Source organism: Rhineura floridana, chromosome 6 (assembly GCF_030035675.1).
Source record: "Rhineura floridana isolate rRhiFlo1 chromosome 6, rRhiFlo1.hap2, whole genome shotgun sequence".
In the NCBI taxonomy this organism is placed as follows: domain Eukaryota; kingdom Metazoa; phylum Chordata; class Lepidosauria; order Squamata; family Rhineuridae; genus Rhineura; species Rhineura floridana.
The window spans coordinates 138,023,784-138,045,814 of NC_084485.1; the positions used below are offsets into that span (position 1 = coordinate 138,023,784).

At 40.6% G+C, this 22,031-nt stretch overlaps 1 protein-coding gene and 1 pseudogene across 5 annotated transcripts in view; one reads left to right on the top strand and one right to left on the bottom strand.

Moving 5' to 3' along the window:
- PTPRC (protein tyrosine phosphatase receptor type C) overlaps positions 1–21,756 on the bottom strand; it is a 144,330-nt gene extending 122,574 nt beyond the window's left edge. Inside the window, exons 1-2 of one of the 5 annotated variants that reach the window (XM_061633940.1) lie at positions 21,637–21,755; positions 21,430–21,551 (exon numbers count right to left, since the gene is read on the bottom strand). In XM_061633940.1, coding sequence (XP_061489924.1) covers positions 21,430–21,496 — 67 coding nt within the window. In that variant the 5' untranslated portion in view covers positions 21,497–21,551; positions 21,637–21,755. Of the gene's footprint in view, positions 1–21,429 lie in introns of all 5 variants that reach the window. The other 4 variants (XM_061633942.1, XM_061633943.1, XM_061633944.1 and 1 more) reach the window with 4 other exon arrangements.
- On the top strand, positions 20,348–20,501 carry LOC133388191 (U1 spliceosomal RNA; annotated as a pseudogene).
- Positions 21,757–22,031: the final 275 nt, after the last annotated feature.

Here is a 22,031-nt window from a genome sequence, read left to right on the forward strand (position 1 = left end):
AGCCTTCTATCATGTAAATCTCAACCCTAAAATGGTACTGTTGATACACAGATTTACAAGAGCTGGTGTAGCATAGTGATGAAGATATAAATCAGGAAGTCCCTGCTTCAGATCGTCTCTGCCATAGATTCACTGCCTTAGACAATTTTCTCTCAGCCTCAGCCCTCATCTTTAGTATCACCAAACTAACAGAGTTGATGTAGGAATAACAAATAAAATACTGTATGTTTTGAAGCCTTTGAATACTACATTCAGTGTGCTACATACATTCTAAGTATTTTATCATTACTGTGGAGCGATCATTACGTTCTGGTCCTTCATAGTTTCTAGTCTGCTGCAGGGATAATGTAATATATATAAAAAAGGAAGAATCTTCAGATGGGAGGTCACTCTTTAGTTCCTGTTTAAGATCTGGAACTGATATCTGCCTCTTTCTTCACACTACTGTTATCACCCGTCTGCTTTTTGTGAGAACTACGCTTCCATGATGATGTCCTGAAGCTGGATCCTTGTTTTCTCTCCTATAGGACTACATGATCAAGAGCAAGATCGGGGCCTTGTAGCACACTGAAAACAATTGTCTTATTTACTGGAGGACAAATTTAGATCTATGTCCTTTTAATGTTAAGGTTAATAAATCTATGGAGTCTTCTGTTGAGATATTCTTTAATCAGTTGTGACCTTTTCACCAAAATAGCTGCTATTAGTCAACTTCCAAATAATTGCCATATTAAAGCACATTATTTATTGTCTCTACATCAGCCTTTCCCAACTAGTGGGCCACCAGGTGTTGTTGGACCACAATTCCCATTTTTCCTGACCATTGGCAATGCTGGCTGAGGCTGATGGGAGTTGTGGTCCAACAACATCTGGTGGCCCACTAGTTGGGAAAGGCTGCTCTACATTAATTTACATCAGGAGTGGAGAACCTGTGGCCCTCCAGATGTTGATGAACTAGCAAACATGGTCAGTGGCCAGTGATAATGGGAATTGTAGTTCAGCAACATCTGGAGAGCAACAGGTTCCCCACAACTGATATATCTAGAAGAAGAAACAATACTATCACTTTTCACTGAAAAGATAAAAACAATTGTCACTACTCAGAGATTCCAGGTTTCCAGATGTGCTGCTGCCTACAGTCTTCTGGTATGATGATCACAAATAAAGGATTGTTCTACCTACTCTTTCTTGAAACAAATCATAGGTTTATTTGTCCGATATTATCAGAATACCTATAAAGTGAAACACACACACACACACAACCTATGGCCATTCAGATATAAAAATAAAAGCACCCCTAAATTGCTAAACCAGACGCAGAATTTCTGATCAGAAAGTACTTCAATACTCAGGTATGAGTAAACATTTTACCAACATCATCATCATTTCACACCTAAAAAGTGCCTACACATTTCTAAGCACTATAAATACATTAAAAGCAGGACCGGTCCTATCATTAGGCAAAATGAGGTGGCTGCCTCAGATGGCAGAAGTTGGAGGGCAGGGAAAGGCGGCAAGGTGTTGGAGGATAGAGCGGTGTGTGCCCTGCACAGCTTCCCCTATGCCCCCTAAGTTAGCCTGCTGCTCTCAGATGTGGTGGAGGACAGAGTGATCTGCCTGCTAGCGCTGAAGGAAGTCTGCCAGGCTTATTCAGGCAATTAAGATGTCCTTTTGCAATAGCTGACCTTGTTTTTATTGTATTTTTTATGGTTCATTGCATGGTTGTTTGTAAACCGCTTTGATGTTTTTAACAAACTTGCAGTATATAAATATATTTATAAAATAAATAGATACGGATGGGTTGCCATCTTGTCCTTTGCCTCAGGTAGCAAAGTGCCTTGAGCCAGCTCTGATTGATATGATACAACAGGAAAAAGTAATGGGGAGAGAAGAAGAAAGGTTTCACTGGAGCAGCTGCTCCTTCAGTCCTCTCCCTTACCATGATCAGCCCAATATTTGGATTAAAAATAGGCAGACGTGTTGATGAAACAAGCTGAGGGTGTTTGTAAGTATGTTTATTGGTTTAGATTAAATACACATTCAGGGTAAATCTAGGAAAATATTGCTGTAAGAAAACTTCTGCATGAAGATGCATCAGTCGTTGCTACGAGGCAATCCAGGAGTCAAATGAGACTAGGTCTAGAAAGTGATGGAGTAAAAGAAAATTAGGCCCTATAAAGAAGCAAATCATGGGACCCACTGGAGGTTGATCCATTAGAGCAAGTGGGGCACTGCTCCAGCAACCTCAGCCAGCTGCACAACCTCCCTGAATCTCCTTACTTACAGACAGTCCAGGGGTTGGCCCTTCCCATCAGCTTCCTAGATCTAAGTGTTGCCTTTGCAGAACTGTCGAGAGTAGAATGGGGATTAAACTAGAATGAGTTGGCTCTGCCTGTCATTGGCTCTGGCTCCTCCAGTCATTGGCTCTGGGTCCACCTATGGATGGTCTCCATGCCTTCGATCCTACCAGTCCTAAATGGCGCTAGCCACCACCAATGGGACCCATTCACATATCTGCTGCCTGATTTTTATTTTTATTTTGTTATTGTGCACACTCTTACCGTCCTGTCTTGGATCTAGTGCATGTTTCCATGTATCCCATTGAAACATTCAGTACCGCAATGACCTTCCCAGAATTCATACAGAATTCTCAGGTCTACTCTAACCTTTTTTTATAAACCGCCCAGAGGACTTTAGTTGATGTGTGGTCTAGAAATGGAACGAATGAATGGGAGCCTAAATTAGCCTGATGTTCTAGTCTATATGGCCCAGAATGCTTAGAAGCTGAGACAGTCAGAAATGGAGACTTGTATCCTGGTCTACATATGGAAGAGCAATTCCACTCACTCACAGTAATCTAAAACATTTCCCTCCAGCAACAGCTGGATATCATCATTCTGTTCCATATGTAATCAGCTCTGAATCTCTGGATTTTCAGCATTTTTCCAGCCCTAAATCTGCATGTTTGATCATATAATGTATTTTTTTTTTTTGCTATTTCATATTTAATAGGAAAGACTAATTTTGGATCATTTGGCAATGACTCTTTTTCAGTCTTACAGCACATTCCTATGCATGTCTACTCATAAGTAATTCCCACTGTGTTAAATGGGTTTTTCGTCCCGGCAAGTGTGTATAGGATTGCTCCCTTAGTCTTTCCTTTTCACCATCACCAGTTGTAAGATCCCACACCACCATCCTAAATAAGAACACATTTAGCTTGAAGCAACTGAGTCATCTACCTGAACAGGTGCCTTTATATTTTCTGCTCCTGCAATGTTTTCAAGAAGGTTGACTGCAGAACAATCTTGAGTTAAAATAGCAACATATATAAAGCATGGGGTGAGTGACTAATCTATCACTCTATCTGTCTTACACTCTGATCCCTCAAAGTCAGAGAAACTTTTTAAAATAAAAGTAACCATGTTCAAAATAGGTTGAGCTGCAGAGCTTTGTATTCTCTCACCAGCTACTCATACTGGCACATGGATACTGAGCATAAGATCCTTTTACACTGAACTCTTATGCTGAAAGGGGGAAAGAAGGCCAGTGCTTGTGCTATGCACTATTATTAATTACATTTATGGTTCCCAGGCAGTCTCCCATCCAGGCACTGACCAGACCTGACCCTGCTTAGCTTCAGCAGGATGCTGGCCTCATGTGCCTTCAGACCACAGACTGGGACCATGCACTTTCCAAACTTAAAAAGCCAATTATATTGTCTTTACATGTTGAGGATACACATCTTTACCCTAGCCTTTGACACCTGAAAGATATATATTCTTCTGATTTTCATATTGTATTTTTATATCGTAACCTACACAAAGGGAGAGGAAAATATTAGCTTAACAGTACACCAAGCAGAAATGCAAGCAGTAAAATGGTTCCATAATCCCTAATGCGATTCATTCCTCCTTCAAAAAACAAAAGTAACACACTCAGCCATGAATAACTCATTCCTTTGTATTTTAAAATCTTAAAACAAGGACCTTTGGACACAAAAATCACACTAGTCACAGTGCTTTAATATGTGGGCCACTGTCCCATTCCATTAGTTGTTGTGCAAATATATCAATTTTAGTTTTCCCTGTATTTGACTCTTGGAAATATCCTTCTAGTGCTGACTTTTCCCACCTTCACTTTGGAACATCTAGGACAGATGTGGGGAACCTTTGGCTCTCCAGATATTGCTGAACTACAACTCCCATCATCCCTTGCCATTGTCCATACTTGTCAGGGCTGATGGGAGTTGTTCAGAAACATCTGGAGGGCTAAAGTTTTACCACACCTGATCTAGGAACAGGAAGAAATAGAAGAACGGGAAGGAACATGGTGCAACAGCAGGAAGAGGAAGCTCACTAGTTTATAAATGGTACTTCAGACTGCAGGTAGGGACTCAATTGACCGAATGTTCCTATTCCATGCAAAAAAGAAAAAGAAAAGAAAACCCTGCAATAGTAAACTAGGGCTCCATCTGCATATACATTTAAAGCAGTATCATACCACTTTAAGCAGTCATGGCTTCCCCAAAGAATCTTGAGAACTTTAGTTTGACTAAGTTGTTAGGAGACCCCAATCCCCCCCCGTGAGCTAAACTTGCCAGAGTTCACTGGAAAGAGGAATTGACTGTTAAGCCACTCTGAGAATTGTAGCTCTGTGAGAGGAATAGCAATCTCCTCAGCACTCGACAAACAACAGTGCACAGGATGCTTTGAGAGAAGGGTTCAAGCAAGATATCTGAAAAGGCTGTGTTAGCAAGGGTCAGGAAAAGCAAGGGAGGGATCATGGGTGAGCAAACATTTGTGTCATAGGCCAGATAAGCATAAAACAGACATTATTTTTCATGCCAATATATGGAAAAAGTAAAGCGGACAAGCTAAACTAGATAGCAATAACAAAGAAGATGGAGTCAAACCATGTCCCAAGCTATCCAGCTAAGTAGCGTATATGCAGTGGGATTTTGAGGCCAGCACCATTATGGGATTTTATGTTCCATCCCAAAAGTACACATCCTTGTACACTGTGCTTTCTCAATGTGGCTGATGAAAAGAGTCAGGCATGGGACAGAAAAATGTTTGCTCTCCAGTGAAGTGAGACATATAGAAACTGATCCAAAACTTTCCTTGTCTCCTATCTGTGATTGTCTTTGAAAAGTGTGCCTCATAAAACACTGTATGACAAATATCAAGAAAATTCTTATTAACTTGAACACTCATGTTGAAGGTGTTCTTCTCATGGAAATTGCAGTGGGTATGTATCTGTGGAGCTGTTGTGGCCAGGTGGGATTACATAGAGGCTATTTGGTTATAAAAATCAATGTTATACTATTATAAAAGTATGAAATATTATTTTCTGGCATGCTTAATTTCTGCAGGCACTAAATATTTAAATATATTGATAGACTGATGTCCATTTGCATTGATTAGATCTATAGAGGGGTAGATAACAAAGTTATTCCCTTGCATGACCATGTATATACCGGAAAAGGGAGCATACACTGAATCACTGCCCAAGCAAGGCTGAAGTCAACAATTAATCATGGAAAGAAGACAAATGGAGCATTGGCATTTGTATTTCTTTTCTTTATGGTTTAAGAATAAAGACCTCCTGACTCTTGTAGCACTGGCTGTATAGATGTAAATGAATTTCCTGATTCTAATGTGAAGTTCCAGTGGATTTGATATCTCCTGTGCTGCACTCAAAATAGATGCCTGAGCCATTTTTCATTACTCAGTAAAACTGCCACCATTCCTGCCTTGAAAATAATACATTGTACTCACTACATATAAATTTATGAAACAAGAGCCATTCGTCATTAGACTGTGTGAGTGGTTTACCTGAATGTCCAAAACAGTTTATTCCTACAGCATCACAAGCCATTCCATCATTTCCTATTGTTTAAAATGTCTTTGTTTGTTTGCTTGCTTTATTGTTTTTTGTTTAATTTGTGTTTTTTTCTGCTTTTGAGAGGGGAGGTTTCTGGCTGAAAACTGGCCCGTACATTTTAATATAAAATGAATAAATATGTTTAACACAGAGTACACACTGCCTTGCATGTACTTGATAAATCTTATTTATTTATCTTGACATATTGTGAAACCTATGGAGTAATGACTTTCTGTGGGGGCAGCAGACACTTCTCATTTTGTGGTGCTCGACTCGGTTTGCCTGAGAACTTTACAGGAAGTGCACAGAAGAGTTCTGAAGCTGGGAAGCCCACAAAGAATGACCTCATCTATGTTAAGGAGGTGTTCAGCAAGTGTGAAAGTACACAGGCTGAGCCAGTGTTAAGAATGGCTTGGTGCTCTTGCAATCAGTTAAGACTTAAACCAGCTTAAATGACCAAGGATTATGGTTGAACTCATATGTGGAGAGATCAACAGACAAAAAAGAGCAAAGAAAGAAACAAGTCTGAAAGCTCAGAGAAAGCTCTGAAGCTGTGAGACTCCTGTGATGTCATAATCACTCTGCATGGGAACTACTTGCACCAGAAGGAACCTAGATGATCAAACCAATCATGTGGAAGATATAGAGGGAATACAATCTCTCAACAGTAGTAATAATGGGCAGATCCACTCCACTTGATAATTTGGTGACCATACAAAGTTGCCTCCATGATCACACAAGTTGCATTCAAAACTGATGACAAGGTTTTTTGTTGTTGTGGGATATACTCATTGTGCTGCCCTCTGGAGGGTAAGGTTCAGGAATCAACAGACCCCAGGCAAGTGTGGGTTGAAAGAGGCCACACACTTTCAGCGGCGTCACTAGCGGGAGTGCGGATCTCCGGCGCGCGCCCTGAGTGCGCGCATGCTCCAGGCTGACGATCTCTCCCAGTGATTAAATCTTGGAGTCTGGACCCTGAGGCCCCGCCCCGCGGGAGATCATCCACTTTATTAATTACAGCAAGCAACTGGGGTTGGCATGACATTGGAGGCAAGATCAACGTCCTCTCAAACAACACAACTGCCTCAGAATACCTACTGAGGAAATCTGGGAGTTGAAATGGACTCAGTGCGGTTCTATCCAGGCATCTGGGTCCTGGTGGCAACCAGAATTATGCAGCTTCTGATCTGGCCTACCAACCAAGGCCATACTCTGAGAGGTACCCCGGACCCTTTAAGGGGTCTCCCTTATGTAAATTATCCTGCCCAATGCAATTTTCACTCCTTACAAAAATTGTGACAAATTATAAGTGACAACTAAAAATTCTAGCTATTCACTGAGAGAAAGGCAAACCCCAGTCCCCATGGGGGAAAAATCTTTTCTGCCTGTCAACCAATGACTGCATAAAGGCTCAGTGGGAGCTCTAACCCAAGGGTGGTGGGTTGCAAAAAGTCTGTGAGGGGGGGATCCAAAGGCCGTGACAGGCCTTTCACAGGCCAAGGCGCTGCCCTTTCACTAGAGCTCTCATGAGATTCCATGGGATTCTCCCCTCCCTCGCCGGGGCCAGCTGCGCAAACCCCACAACTGGGTCCACACACACAGCTGTGCCCAGGACTTTGTGATACATTATTTGATTACACCTTCCTTGAACATAGGTTGTTTTTAACTTTTAATTATGTGTTTTTAAAATGTTGTAACCCGCCCTGGAACCTTTCGGTGAAGGCAGGGTAATAAATGATTATTATTGTTGTTATTATTATTATTATTACAGGCAACCATACCCTATGACTCCAGGTATATTTGGGCATTTGCCTGGATATGAATATCCATGGATGGGAAGCATAAGTCCCATCCCCATGTCCCTGTGCGCATCACCCAGTGCATTCAGTCTCCAAGCTTCCCTGTGTTGAATGGGGTACGTCTGCGGGGCACATATTTGCATTTGCTTGAACATGAGTAGATCTCTCCATATGACTGGGAGCCCTCAAAAAGCAGGGTCCTTGATCATGCGAGGTATTCTACACATCCAGATGAACCCAAGTAAAAAAAACCCCTGCAAACCTACCTTCCTCAAGTTACACAGGGAAGGTCAGGGACAACACACACAGGGATATTAGGGACAGGGTTTGCATACATGTCCCTGGCTTCCATCTACTAGATACAGATGCCTGAAGAAATCTTCCATTGTACCTTCATGCACATTTTGCCCTTGTGTGAACATGGAGGACCATATCTACTACTCAGCGTCTCCCTTATATAAAGCTTTCACAATATTAAGTTCATATTTGCAATCTCCTTTTCTTGTATCTGGCGATGAGGAGAGAAAAATCGAATGATGCAGTCACTGGCCTTTTCTCTGCTTTCCTGGGATAACCCACTCAAAGGGGCCACTTATGCTCTGCTGTCTGTGGCCCAGGGCACATTATCCATCAAATGCTCCTTCCTTCTTGAAACCATTCAGGTTTGTGATGTACATCACCAGGACCCAGTCTTCAAATTTTGGTTTTAGAGTGGGCTCTTTGGCCTTACCAAAAATCAAACTAAATCTGGAAGAGTCCTGAATAGAGAGTATGACATCATATTCTTCTGTGCTTCTGCTTCTTCACCACCCTAGCTATTCATTCTCCTTCCCCTTAATAACTTTAAAAGCTGGTTCACTACAGTTGCCCATCGAAATACATCCATTCCTGGCCACAACCCTAACCAGAAATGCTATTGTTAATATATGTGTTTTTCTTTCAAACCCATCTTGATACTAGCAAATAGTGTTTCCAGCATAAATATTCCTAATAACATTTGCTTTGCAATACATCTAGTTCATTTAATGAACTCTAGTTGCTATAGGTAATACAGAACATAGCTTTGATCTGTTGCCCTTTTTCTTATCACCTACCAGTTCTTCGGATGTTAGTGTGATGTTTTCTCCTCTATCGTTTGTCAAATAAAGAATATTTCAAAGGCAATTTTAAAAATTGCTCCACAGAGTCTATCTTTTTGTGACTTTTTTTTTTAAAAAAAGGAAAGAATTCATGCCCCCCTATGTACAATAAAAGATATGGCTGACGCTAATCACTTTCTCTGTAGAGTTGTGAATGAGGAGCAAAAGGATTATAAGCCTTTGAATCTACAAAACAGAAACCAAGCAAGCATTCCTACTGAGGACATGTTGACACAGAGGGAATAATGGCAGAACACTGAAAAGCAGAAGTATCAAAAGAAAAGCTAGAAAATAGATCCTTCTTCTGTATAACATTATGTACATTGTGGACTGGCCTGAAACACTCACAGCTAGTTTTTAAAATTCCTGATATCCAGGGCTGCAAATGGCTTTTATTTCAAAGACTGAAGAAAATGCCTGAAAATAGATAAATGGTTTCACAGTTCTTGAAAGCCCAGCAAGCATGACTTGTTTGCAAGGGACCTATTTTATTGATATATGCAGTTGGAACTCAGCAGATGGAACCTAGCGCTAGAAATTCATTATCCAGCTGTGCTTTCCCGTTTGTATCTTATGACAGCCTTTTTTCTCCAAACCCCTTTAAAGATAATAAACAAGTTGATTTTTTTAAAGATATGGAAATATAAAAGATACACAGGAAATCTGTCTGAATCTCACCACCATCACCCTGCCCTCCTCCACTACTGAAAAAAAAAATCCTAGATCCAGAAAAGGCAGAGAAAGAGAGAGAGAAGCAATTTCATATTTTGCTATTCCAGAGTTCTTCACTGCACAGAGACAAAGAGACCTGTAACTTTGGCACTGAAATCAGTACATAAAAAAGAATGATATAGCTATGAGCTATTTCTATGATTTAAAAGAAACAAATTGGCCAGAAGCTTAATAATTCAGCTGCATATCAGAGACAAATATAGTAATGCAGCTCTTACAATCATAAGCTCTTTCAGTGGTGGAGACAGGAAAGTTACATAGTTTACTCCTTATGATTCTGTAAGGTAAAGTCTGCAGTCCTGTATACACTTGGGAATAAACCCCACTGAACTGAAGGGGATTCACTGTTTGCGTAGGCGTGCAGAGGACTGCACTGTGAGAAGGGTTGATGTTGGACGCACAAACTTAAATGTTGTAATAGTTTCTAATATTAGTATGTATTCTATTCAAATATTCTTCTTTTTTAGCTATAAGATGGAAAGGCATTGGTTCAAATTTCAGTTCAGCCATTGAACCCAAAGCAAGCCACTTCACTTCAATGCCACATCCTCAGCCACTGTGGGACCTGTTTTACAGGACTGGTGTAAGGATTATTAGAGTAAGAGAAGAATTTGAAGGACTTGAGACAAATTATATATTGTGTCAGGCAGGGCAGAATTTATGCCAGAGCTACTAGGACTCCACTCCAGGACTTGTTTTCAATGCCAGGGCTGAACCAGAAAACTTATTTTAAAAATGGATGAAAGTGCCCCTGAGTAGAAAATTTACTCTGCACCATCATAACTCCTGAATAATTACAGAGAATTTCCATATTTCAGGGGGAAGAGATTCCTGATCATAGGGTGTTATTTCCAGAAAGATTTGACATACCCACTGACATTTCTTTTTCTAAAGGCTAAGCATAGGTGTCAGGACTCAGAAATATAGCAGCAGAGGTTTCAGAGTGTGCATCACAAATGAGTTTGGGTTAAAGGATGGGAATACCTGGAAACAGCCAGACCACTAAGGAAGCCTTTTGACAGCAACAGGCCAGAGCAGGTAACATGCAGGGTATATAAATGCTAGATGGATTGAAAGGTAGTCATTGGCTCTAACAGACAGCGAGGTTCAGCTTTCTCGCTTCCTGTGTGACTGTGGCAATGTAATGCACATATTGGTCAGGGTGGGGGTAGTTTATAGTGTATGTGGCTCCGATGTCAGTGGGGCAGTGAATCCACTCTGGGTTTTAGTCTGAACTTTCAAGGAGCTGTCCAAGGTGCTTTCAGCTGTCCACTGTTTATAGATCAAAAGCAGCAGGTGGTGGTATGTGTTAGTAATAACCACTCCCCTCTAGTCCCTGATAGGGACAGATGAATCTGTCAGTCTTGGTTCTTTCTCATTTTTTTCCTAGCTTAAGTTCAGTTCTCCACATTTCCACATCTGTTTGCAAATTATGTTTTAAAATGTCTCCTAATACACACACTTTTGTGAGCAATTCTGCCTAATATGCACATTTCTGTAAAACAATTTCCTTTAATATAATGCAGGTTTGTATGTTATTTTCACTAATACATGCAGTTATATGGACACTTTCTTATATCCATTTTGTGTGCACATTACTTGGCAGAAGAGCTGAATTGCAAAAAATTGTGTAAATTTGGTGGATCGGCCTTTAAATGCAATCAGTTGAATTTCTCCTTCATCCCTTGTCCTTGATGCTGAATTCCACTATGATATGCACCTTGGCACCATTTGGAAAGAAGCTTGATTTTGATTTGATTTGGTGAAATCTGCTAGAAATATTTGCCAGAGTTGCATTCCTGGTCATTATTAGTGATGGTATTTGTAGTCCTCTTATCATGAGGTATTGCCTGATGTCAGTTTTACTAACTGGCCTGAACAACAACGTTACACTCCCACTATTTCCTGTTACAAATGGTTTTGGCTTCTTTCTGAAATAGCGTTCTTTCTCTCTCTCTCCCCACACACACACACTTCACAGAAACTAGGTATAATAAATATTATTGCATTGGCTCTGTAGCTGCTTCAATAACGCGCAAGTCCACAAGCCATTAAACAAAGTAAAGGGGAAGGAAATTTTGCTCAACTTCCCTTTCTTCATGTCCACTGTGCTTCCATTTCCCTTACCTAAGTAACCTTCAATCTGGCTGGGAGGACTATTCATTCTTGACTCCAAACATTAAAAATGTTCAGGCCCTGCTTGTGGACTTCCCACAGGCACCTGGCTGGCCTGTGAGATCAGGATGCTGGACTAGGGCCATTGGCCTGATCTAGCAGGCTCTTCTGATGTTCTTATGTTCTTAAAGCATATATCTACCCACAGATCCCCCTGGAAGTGCATATAATGTCCCATCTCAATTTATGCTTATATGTACTAGTTCTAGCTAGCGGGGAGAGGAATTTAAGATGAACATGTTTTTCCTGACCCCATTCCTGACCCCTACTGAGGTACCCATTTTAAGCTCATTTTATAACAGTAAATATAAATGTATCCAACTCAGTTAAAAAAAAAAGCAAAGGTGAAAGAAAGAAAGAAAGAAAGAAAGAAAGAAAGAAAGAAAGAAAGAAAGAAAGAAAGAAAGAAAGAAAGAAAGAAAGAAAGAAAGAAAGAAAGAAAATAAGTTCAGAGTTAGCAACTAGTCTTGATTACATCTGATTCACTGTAATTTCACTGTAATGTCCAAAAAGAATTGTGGATTGCCCAGAAATTTTGAGCACAACCTGAAATATCTTTGATCAGGTCCAAGAAGATGTAGAATTTACTTTTCATTTCAAATACATGTGTCAGAGAAAATCTGCATTTTCACATTTATGCATGAATTTGGGGTCATTCCAGCCCAGAATGACCCACGGTGAATTAATGCATGGTTTTTGGCTTCACAAAAAAAAAAGGGAAAATTTATTCATATGATGTAGTGTATCTTATGGTGATGTTACTGCTTCACAATGACATATCTTACCATAAGCTACTATGGAAACAAATAACTTATATTTGACCAACTCTTTAGTTATACAGAAGTCCATTGTTCCTACAAAGTGAATGTACCACATTAACTACTTAGCAAAAGAAACTGGCTTGACCATGTTTTGCAATCCTCCTCTTCTGCAGAGTTTACAGGTATAAAATTGCAGAGATGGATGGGATTGGTAGGTGCACTATTTTAACAAAGAGGTTCGTGTGTCTCAGTAGAACAAAAGAACAACTCTGCTACTAGGCCCACCCAGTCCAGCATCCTATTCTCATAGTGCCAACCAAATGACTATGAGACACCAGCAAGCAAGACCTGAGTGCAACAGCATTCTCCCCACTTGTGTTTCCCAGTAACCAGCATACAGAATTATACTGATTCCAACAGTGAAGGAAGAATATAGTCATCATGACTAGTAACCATTAATAGCCTTACCCTCCATGAATTTGTCTATTTTGTAAAACAAATTATTGAAATAAGAGGCCATCATTATATCTTGTGGGACTGGGATCTATACTTGAACTGTACTGTGTGAAGAACAGCCTCAGTCGGACATATTAACCATAAAAGCACTCTTTTGGTGCAGTACCCCCAATAATCTGTACAGGTGAGGCTGTATTTTTCAAAAACAGGTTAATGAGTCTCAACAGGAACACCCTCCCTGTACATTATGCTGACCAAATTACATCATCTCTGACCATTAGCTAATATGGCAGTAAATCCCCTGGCAGTTGTGCTGTGGAGTGCCACAGGGTACCATCTTGTCCCCAATTCTGTTTAACATCTATATGAAGCCATTAGGAGTGCTCATCTGGAGATTTGGGGCAAGGTGCCAGCAGTACACTGATTTATTTATTCATTTATTTATTGCACTTGTATACCGCCCCATAGCCGAAGCTCTCTGGGCAGTTTAAAGCAATCAAAAACATTAAAACAAATACACAATTTAAAAAACATATTTTAAAAACAATATAAAACACAATTTTAAAATTCAAAACAATACAAAAACAATTTAAAAACACATGCTAGAATGCCTGGGAGAAGAGGAAAGTCTTGACCTGGCGCGGGAAAGATAACAGTGTTGGCGCCAGGCGCACCTGATGATACCCAGCTCTATTTTTCTGTAACATCTGAAATGAGAGAGGCTGTACAAACCCTGGACCAGTGCCTGGACTCGGTGGTGGGCTGGATAAGGGCCAGTAAACGGATTCTGAATTGTAGCAAGATAGACGTACTATGGGTTGGTGGTTCCTGAGTTTGGATAGTTAGTCAATTGCCTGCTTTGGATGGAGTTGTCCTCCTTCTGAAAGAGCAGGTTCATAGTTTGGGGGTGTTCATGGATCCAACTTTGTCGCTAGAAGCCCAGGTGACATCAGTTTTGGCTGGTAAGACAGCTGCGGCAGTTTCTGGACCAGATTAGCCTGACCAATGTTGCAGTGGTAACCTCCCTGCTGGATTACTGTAATGTGCTTTATGTGGCGCTGTGCTTGAGGTTGGCCCAGAAGCTGCAGCTGGTGTAAAATGCCGTGGTGTGACTGCTCACTGGAGAAGGATATTGCCAACATGTTGCCCCACTGCTGAAAGAATTGCACTGGCTGTCCATTAGCTGCCAGGCCATGTTCAAGGTGCTGGTTTTGGTGTACAAAGCCCTATGCAGCTTGGATCAAGATACCTGAAAGGCCCTTATATTCTCAGTCGATCAGTGCACTCTGCAGGTGAGGGCCTCCTGCAGATATCATCTTACCAGGAGGTCCATTCCACACAGCATATGAAGTGGACCTTTAGTGTTGTGGCACCAAGACTCTGGAACTCCCTCCCCTTAAATATTAGACAGGTGCCATCTCTATTATCTTTTTGGCATCTACTGAAGATTTTCTTCTTTCCTTTTAAGTAGAGACTTTATCATAGTTTGCATCTGTTTTGGAATTGCTTTTAAAGTTTTTTTACACATTTTTAAAAAGATGTTTTATTTTTTAAAATGTTTTAAAGATGCCTTATCGTTAAAAAATGTAAAAGATGTGTTTAGTATTTTGTTCTTTCTTTGCTGCTCTGGGCTCCTTCTGAGAGGAAGGGCGGGATATATTTAATTTAACAACAACAATAATACACTCTCACTTGGCCAACAGTTTAGTTGTGCAAAGGCCCATTCCCGCAAAAAAAATGAAATGTGGCAGGATATCTCCTTAACAAAAGAAACTAGAACAAGCTTCTTTACATAATGAAGACATGTCAATGTAAACCAAATGAACAATGAAAAACAAGATATAATTTAGTGACCAAACAGGTGGGAGCAGGAAAATTCCTACTTTCATATATGAGACTAGACAAGAGGGGGCAGAATCCTAACAGGGCCAGGACCAGGTTGGGGTAGACCCATGGGCACCAACAACCACCCATGGCCATCCCACCTCCTGCGTCCTCCTGAGTGCACGCTGATGCGACCACGTGGAAGCCCATGCCAGCCATGGTGTGTGTGTTGTCTGGGAGGGTGATGGAGCACCCACTCCATGATCAGTGTCAGGTTGTGGGGCATGATTTGCGGAGCTCCACCCCCCAGCCTGTAGATCTAGGCAGGAGCCCCTCGGGAGCAGCCAGGGCCCTCGACCCATGTCCCACCTGGCCACCTGCTTGCACATGGGATGGTGAAGTATGGATTTGTTTATCCATAACTGCACGTAGTTAAGTGAGTGAATGAATTTATTATTTATTTGATTTATATGTTTTTATTTATTTATTAGATTTATAAGTTTTTATGGGTATTAATTTGGTATAGTTTTAAATTTGTACGCTTGTTTTTAATGTTCTTAATTGTTGGAAACTGCCCAGAGAGCTTCAGCTATGGGGCGGTATAGAAATGCAATCAATCAATCAATCAATAAAATTATGTCTTGCCTTTCCTCCCAGTAGGAGCTCAGGGCAATGAATATCATTATTGCTCAGAGCCAAAGGCTATCACAATCCAATACATGTAAAAGGAAAATACAAAATAGATATTAAAGCACATATTTCATCAAGCATATTTCACTTAGTTAAGTGGCTATCAAAACTGGTGGATAGGCATGGAATGCTCCAGCACTGTAGCTGAATATCTTCCTCCCTTCCCTGAATTTTCTGTTTCTTTTCCCACTTCCCCTGAAATCACAGCTCTTCTCCACCACCACCACCACACCTCCAACATCCTAACTCTTTCCTCTATCCAAGGCACAGCTTCTCAGAGCTCAGCTTCTGTGTTGCCTTACCACTTTGGGAGAGAGTTGCAATGCTAGGCCACACAATGATCTGGAAGCCATCATTCTCCCTCCCAATTGCCTACACTGGACCTGGAGCATTTCAAAATCAATTGGGAGGGAGAGCAAAAGATGGAGGAGAATACAGAAACAAGAGGGCTTCGCTAGTCCACAGAAGGATCTCACTAAGGAGAGATTCCTGAGGGATCATTAAAATGCTTGCAAATGACACAAGTGTGGTTTCACTGTTAGCTTCTGGCGTGATTTCAGAGTGGAAACAGTTGTGTCAGGCCCTTTTCTAAAAATAAATCCAATTTTCCACAGAACCATTGTATATTTTCCTCTTGGTTTTGCCGCAAAAAGAAAGTGAGGTAACTTTGCTTGCCTTCCCAGTTTCCACTCACATTTGAAAAAGGTGACTGGGCAAGGTGAAGTGACTCAGTGAAGAGCACCATGTTGCCCTATGTTCCCCCATCACCTCAGCTACCCTAGGCACAGGGAACACTCTGTGCTCAGTGTAGGTGGAGGAAAAAGACTGAGGTAAGAAGGTGAGGATGGCTTTGTATGCTTCACATGCAGGCACACAAGCACACACACACAGATGCACACTGATAGTTTGTCAGTTCCATTGCGCTAAATCTGAAGCATACCAAAGAGTGAGGTACTAGCTTATATATCCATCTCTATACCTATATCTTTTGTGCAGGCGGCCTCTCAAAATCATTTTTGTGCAGAGAAATTGGGACGACCATTTCACCAAATTTCTATAGGGGGAGAAGTTCTTCATTGGAGGTGGGGCTTACCTTTCACAGTGGCTGAATTCCCCCCACTCATTTTTTCCTGTTGGATTGTATGGTATGCTATTGTGTTGTATTTTACTGTTGCTACAAGTTCCGCCTGGTGTAACATTCTGCATCTTCCCAGTGCCATGGAACTAGTGTTGTTCTGAGGTACTGGGGTGATGGGGAGCTGGGGAATGGCAGCTACCCCAAAACAAATGTGGAGAAATTTTGGATAAAATTCTGCAAAGCAGACTTCTATTTTCTTGTGGGGAAAGTGAAAAAAAGAAAAATTGCAGACATTTTCTCAGAAAAAAAACCTGAGAGATGCCAGCTCTGCACTAATATATGATTTAGCTGAATAATTAAGGCTGTAATCCTAACTCCGCTTCCCTGCAATTAGCCCCACTGAATTCAATAGGACTTACATCTGGGTACACTGTGCTGAAAACAAGCCCTTTTTAACATCATGGCACTTAATTCTGTGTGAATTTGCAAAGGTTTCTGCTGCACCAATAATTTTAAACATTACCCTCTTTTACATAAAGCTGCCTGACTGTCTGGAAAAAGGTATGACTAGCATTATTTTAGAGAATAAAACACACACACAATCACTGAAAAACAGGTTGCCCTGTTTAAGAGCAAGCAAGCTGAGTAAAAATATTTCCTTCAAAAATAACGGTAACAAAGAAAAAAGTTACATATCTACTTCACAGTTGTGAAATAATGTAATGCTTTTTCAGTATTGAAATATTGTCTGAATCTTGGTACCTCTTAGGATTTCTATAGCAACAATTAGTTAGGATAGCACATGACTGAAGCATCTACCTCATGCAGACAAAGGAGATGAAAATCTGTCTTTTGAAGAAAACTATTGTCATACACCCTCCCTTCCAACTCCCTTCCATGCCTTCACTGTTAGGCATTGCATAAAGTAACAATAGCGGTGAGTTGCAGAGACAGACACTAGCGGTGAGTTGCAGAGACAGACACTAGCCCAATCTTTCTAAAGAAAGGAGAACAGCAGTCAACTGTAGGAAGTCAGTTATAAAAATGAAAAACAGGCCAAAATAAATGTGCAGGACAGAATTCTGTTCTTTAACCTTTATGGAATCTGCTTGTTTTTTATATCCCATGCAAGATCCCATACCATCTGCCTGTGTTTATGGCAATTTTAATAAACTATAGAAAGAAATATATGCACATAATTCTAAGTTAGCAAGCTCACTTACAATTAATATCCTCAATCTGCACTTCCATTTCTCATAAATGCTCAAAAATAAATCTTGGGGATTACAAAGGTGACTAATCAAGATTCTGCCCCCCCCCGCGCTCCAAAATTTGGTCTATTTCAGCTTTCAAATCAAATAAGTGAGAATCATTTTTGGTACTGAATGGATGCTGGTTCAGAGAATGCTGTTAGATTTGATTGAGATGAAGCATTTTAAAATCAGGACAAACTGAGCGATACTGTGAGTAACAGCTTCAGAAAGATAAGCAGTCTGTTGACAAACGAAAAGTTATTGCTCTGTATAATAAGGATGAAAAGATCTGCCAATTTTGGTTCTCTGATTTTCATTTTTCCAATGTTATATTCAGTTCTCTACATTTCTACACCGATCTGTGATTTTTTTTAAAAAAAAAATACTCATGAAAATTCTCCACCATTTTAGTGCAAATTTCTCCAAATAAACACATTTTTGTAGGCAGTTTTGACAAAGGTGCACATTTTTGCAAGCCATTTCTCATCATTTCATGCCTTTTTGCATGTTATTTTCACTCATGTATTCATTTTTATGCACACTTTCCCCTAATATATGCATTTTTGTAAATGTTTAGTTGGTGAACTGCATCCCAAAATTCTAATAAATGCGAATTTTGAAGGATGGCTGTGTTTTGGGTCTCATATTATTTCAGAAATTGCAAATTTGATAAATTCTGCTTGAAATGCAAACTGAATAAAAATTCTCACCCATCCCTACGATATAATAGTTGTGAGCACTAATGGCAGAAGGATGAGTTCTCCCACACACACACATGCACTTTAGTGGACTACCCTGGTTAGACTGGAAATCATTAGCTGAAGAGAAAGCATAAATAATTTTGTCTATCTTCTTGGCAATTGGCTCATAAACGATGGAGGCTCAAGGATTCCCAAAGGATCACAGCTCCATTGGGATTGCTAGAAGTCAAGAATGGTTTGGGCATCCCTCACAGTTGCAGGGCTGCTGGCATCAACATTAAACTGTATGCCCGGCCAACAATGCAAGTCTGGAAACCTGGGCTGCCATTTTTCTGCTGCAAATCAGGGCATGGCACAGTTTTCAGGGGAGAAACAGAGGAGGGCAGCTTAATGCTTCCCCACCCCCCTGGTTTCCCCTTGGAAGCCTACCCATCAGGCAGTTCCCTCCCCCCCCAGCCACAGTTCCCCAATGCATGTTTGCTTCATCAAATAAACATTATATACTGATTGTTAATCGCCCAGGGATATTTTTGGATGAAGGACAGAATGCAAATATCTTAAACAATAATTAATAAAGTAGGGGAAAGAGACCATTACTTGAACCCTGAAAATCACACTCCCCGCTTTGTAACAAAGAAGTGGTGCCCTGGATTCCCAGATCTGTGTTTGCCAACAGACAAATAGTTTGGTACAGTGGAGAGGGAATGTGTAGCAAGTGATGTCAAGGGAGGTAGGATGGATGGATGGAGGACCCAGAGAGGTGGACAATAAACCATGCCGGAAATACAGAGGGTATGAGGTTTCTGTGTTAGAATGGCACAAGAAGGGGGAACATCATAAAATGAGAAACACTGTCAGTGAGGTTGCTGATGATCCATTGAGGTTACTTGGGCTCTGGGCACTGGTACTGTCAGGGCAGAACATTGGGGCAGAAGTAGCTGTAGCTCAATGGGATGGCACATGCTTTGCATGCAGAGAGTCCTGGGTTCAATCCCCAGCACCTTTAGGTCAGGCTGCGAAAAACTCCTCTCTGAAACCCTGAAGAGCTGCTGCCAATCAATGCTCACAGTACTGAGCTAGATGGACCAGTATAAGCCACTTCCTATGTTTCTTAGCCCAGAGCCCTGCTTAGCACAATAAACAGAAGTCCCCCCCAAACAAATTCAGCATTGCTGTTTTACCACAGTTTGAAATAAGTGAAGTAATGCACACTACCATCTAAAGAAGGGGGAACATGAAGGCCATTTATGTCCCAAGACTAAAAATACCTGCCTGCACCACGGACTCTGGGCATCTGTCATTATATCCAATATTACAGGGGTTTCAGCACTATGGTCTATTGATCACCAGAGGTCCCTGAGCTTCATTCAGGTGGTCTGTGGCATGTCCACACCAAATATTAATGTTGATTTTAATTGCATTTTATTGCTTCTTTTATTGCTTATATTATATTTACGGTATTACAATTTAAATTCTATGGAATTCAAATAGAAATGCAATAAAACACAATGTAAGAAACAGAAGAAGCAATAAAATATGATTAAAAATCATACAGCATCTAGCACATTCCAATTGCTACCACAGGAAGAAAAATCAATAAGTAATCCTCCAAGACTATAAGCAATTTTCAAGTGGCCCGTGGGGGAAAAATATCTGGGAAGGAACCGCTGCTATATTGCACATTTATAAACTGATAATACCAAATAAGCACAACATAAAAAAAACTTTGATGTAGTGCAGTAGAGCGTGAATTTGAGGAACTAAATACAGGATCTGAGATCAGGGAGTGGCTCAGAAGTTAAGGAGTCCATTTTAAAGGAGAGGAAAGACAAATTCACTTAATCAGGCCTAAAAAAATGAAAAAGCAGAGATACAATGATAATGAAGTTGATTTTCCCAGGGTGAGGCTCATCTATTGCACTTTGGGTATGCTGACCCCTGCGATTTCCCCAAATGTGGGATACTCGGTTGCATAATTTGTGTTTCCTTATAGAACAATAATATGATGTCCTATTGGGTAGTATGTATTATTAAAAAGAAATGATCCAGGGCTGCAATCTTAAGCATTCTTAATACAGATGTCCCAATCCTAAACTTTAAAAAAAGAAAAATCTTGAGGCTGCAATCATATTCACACATACCGGGTATAAGTCACATTGAACAAAATTGGATTTACTTCTGAGTAGGTATTATAGGACTGCATTGTGAAGCATTTCAGAATTTGCATCAAAGGAAATTCTTGCTGCTTTCAAAAGGAGTGTTGCCTTGATCCACTGTGAATATTTTCACAGTGCAGACAACCAAAACTCCAGATGGACAATGCCTTTTGACATTACAACATGGTTGACAACCCCACATTCAGTATGATGGGAAATTTGGCAATGGAAAACCAAACCACATGATTAAAATTACCACTGACCAAGTTATCTGGGATGAGAGAGATAAACTGGTTGTTTGTATGGGCCCTATTCTCTAACTTAGAGCAGTACTTTTCAAATCCCCAACCCCCAAGAAAGCCCTTTCCACATTGATTTGTTTGCTTTGGAATGCCTGTGAGCTTCAGAGGATTCTGTTGCCTATTCTATTTGGGCTCTCAATTCTTATGGGATGCTGGCCAGTCCTGAAGGTCCTACCTCAGTTACCCCTCCCAAAACCTGAGTATGCCCCAGAAACTGTTTCCCACCCATTGGTAATGGTGAACACATTGTCCTTCAGAGAATCTAGTCTGCAATTACCCATGTTCATATCATGGAATTTTCACTAAGATTTTGACACATCCCAAGCATCCTAGGAACTCAGGAATATGAGAGAAACAAGCTTAAGATTTTAGACACAACCATTTGATTTTTCTTTTAAGGTTCAACCTGGTTTGGGATTGTTATTTTTTAAAAAATTCAATGGTACCAAAAGTAATGAATAAGTAGCCGCTACCTACCTGTGCTGAAGTCATCTGCATCCACAAGAGCCAAGCCAAATGCTAAGAGTTTAAGCCACAAAAACATGGTTATATCCAGAGATCATGTGTATCCTCACAAAACAGCATGTATGTGTCAGTCTCTGGAAAGCAAAATAACGGTTATCGCTCTGTGCAAATGTCTTGCCAAGGTCCAAATCAAATGCAGAATATGCTATGCACACATACATTGCAATGCGTCCTTATCATCCAGGGAGCAGCTTCCTCTGACACCCAAAGACTAACCACACAGTCACACTCAATAGCAAAGTGATGTCACAGACAATTTCACTGACTTCTCTAAAAACACTTGTTCTCTCTCTCTCTTTCTCTGTCTCTTGTTTGGTTTCCAGGAAGTCACAAAGGTTTTGCCATTTTTGTCATGACTTCCTAGTTGAAACTCAGATGCCACCGAATTTCTGAAGAACTGTAAAGGGTTTCTCTTTCGAAGACTGAAATAGTTAAAATGCTTATGGCTTTGGAGAAAGCTCTTCTACAATAATGCAGGATAATGTTCAGAAAATGTGTCAACATGTTTAAGTGACAAGGCCACAGTAAATTATCTAATGCCTCTTTAAAGTACT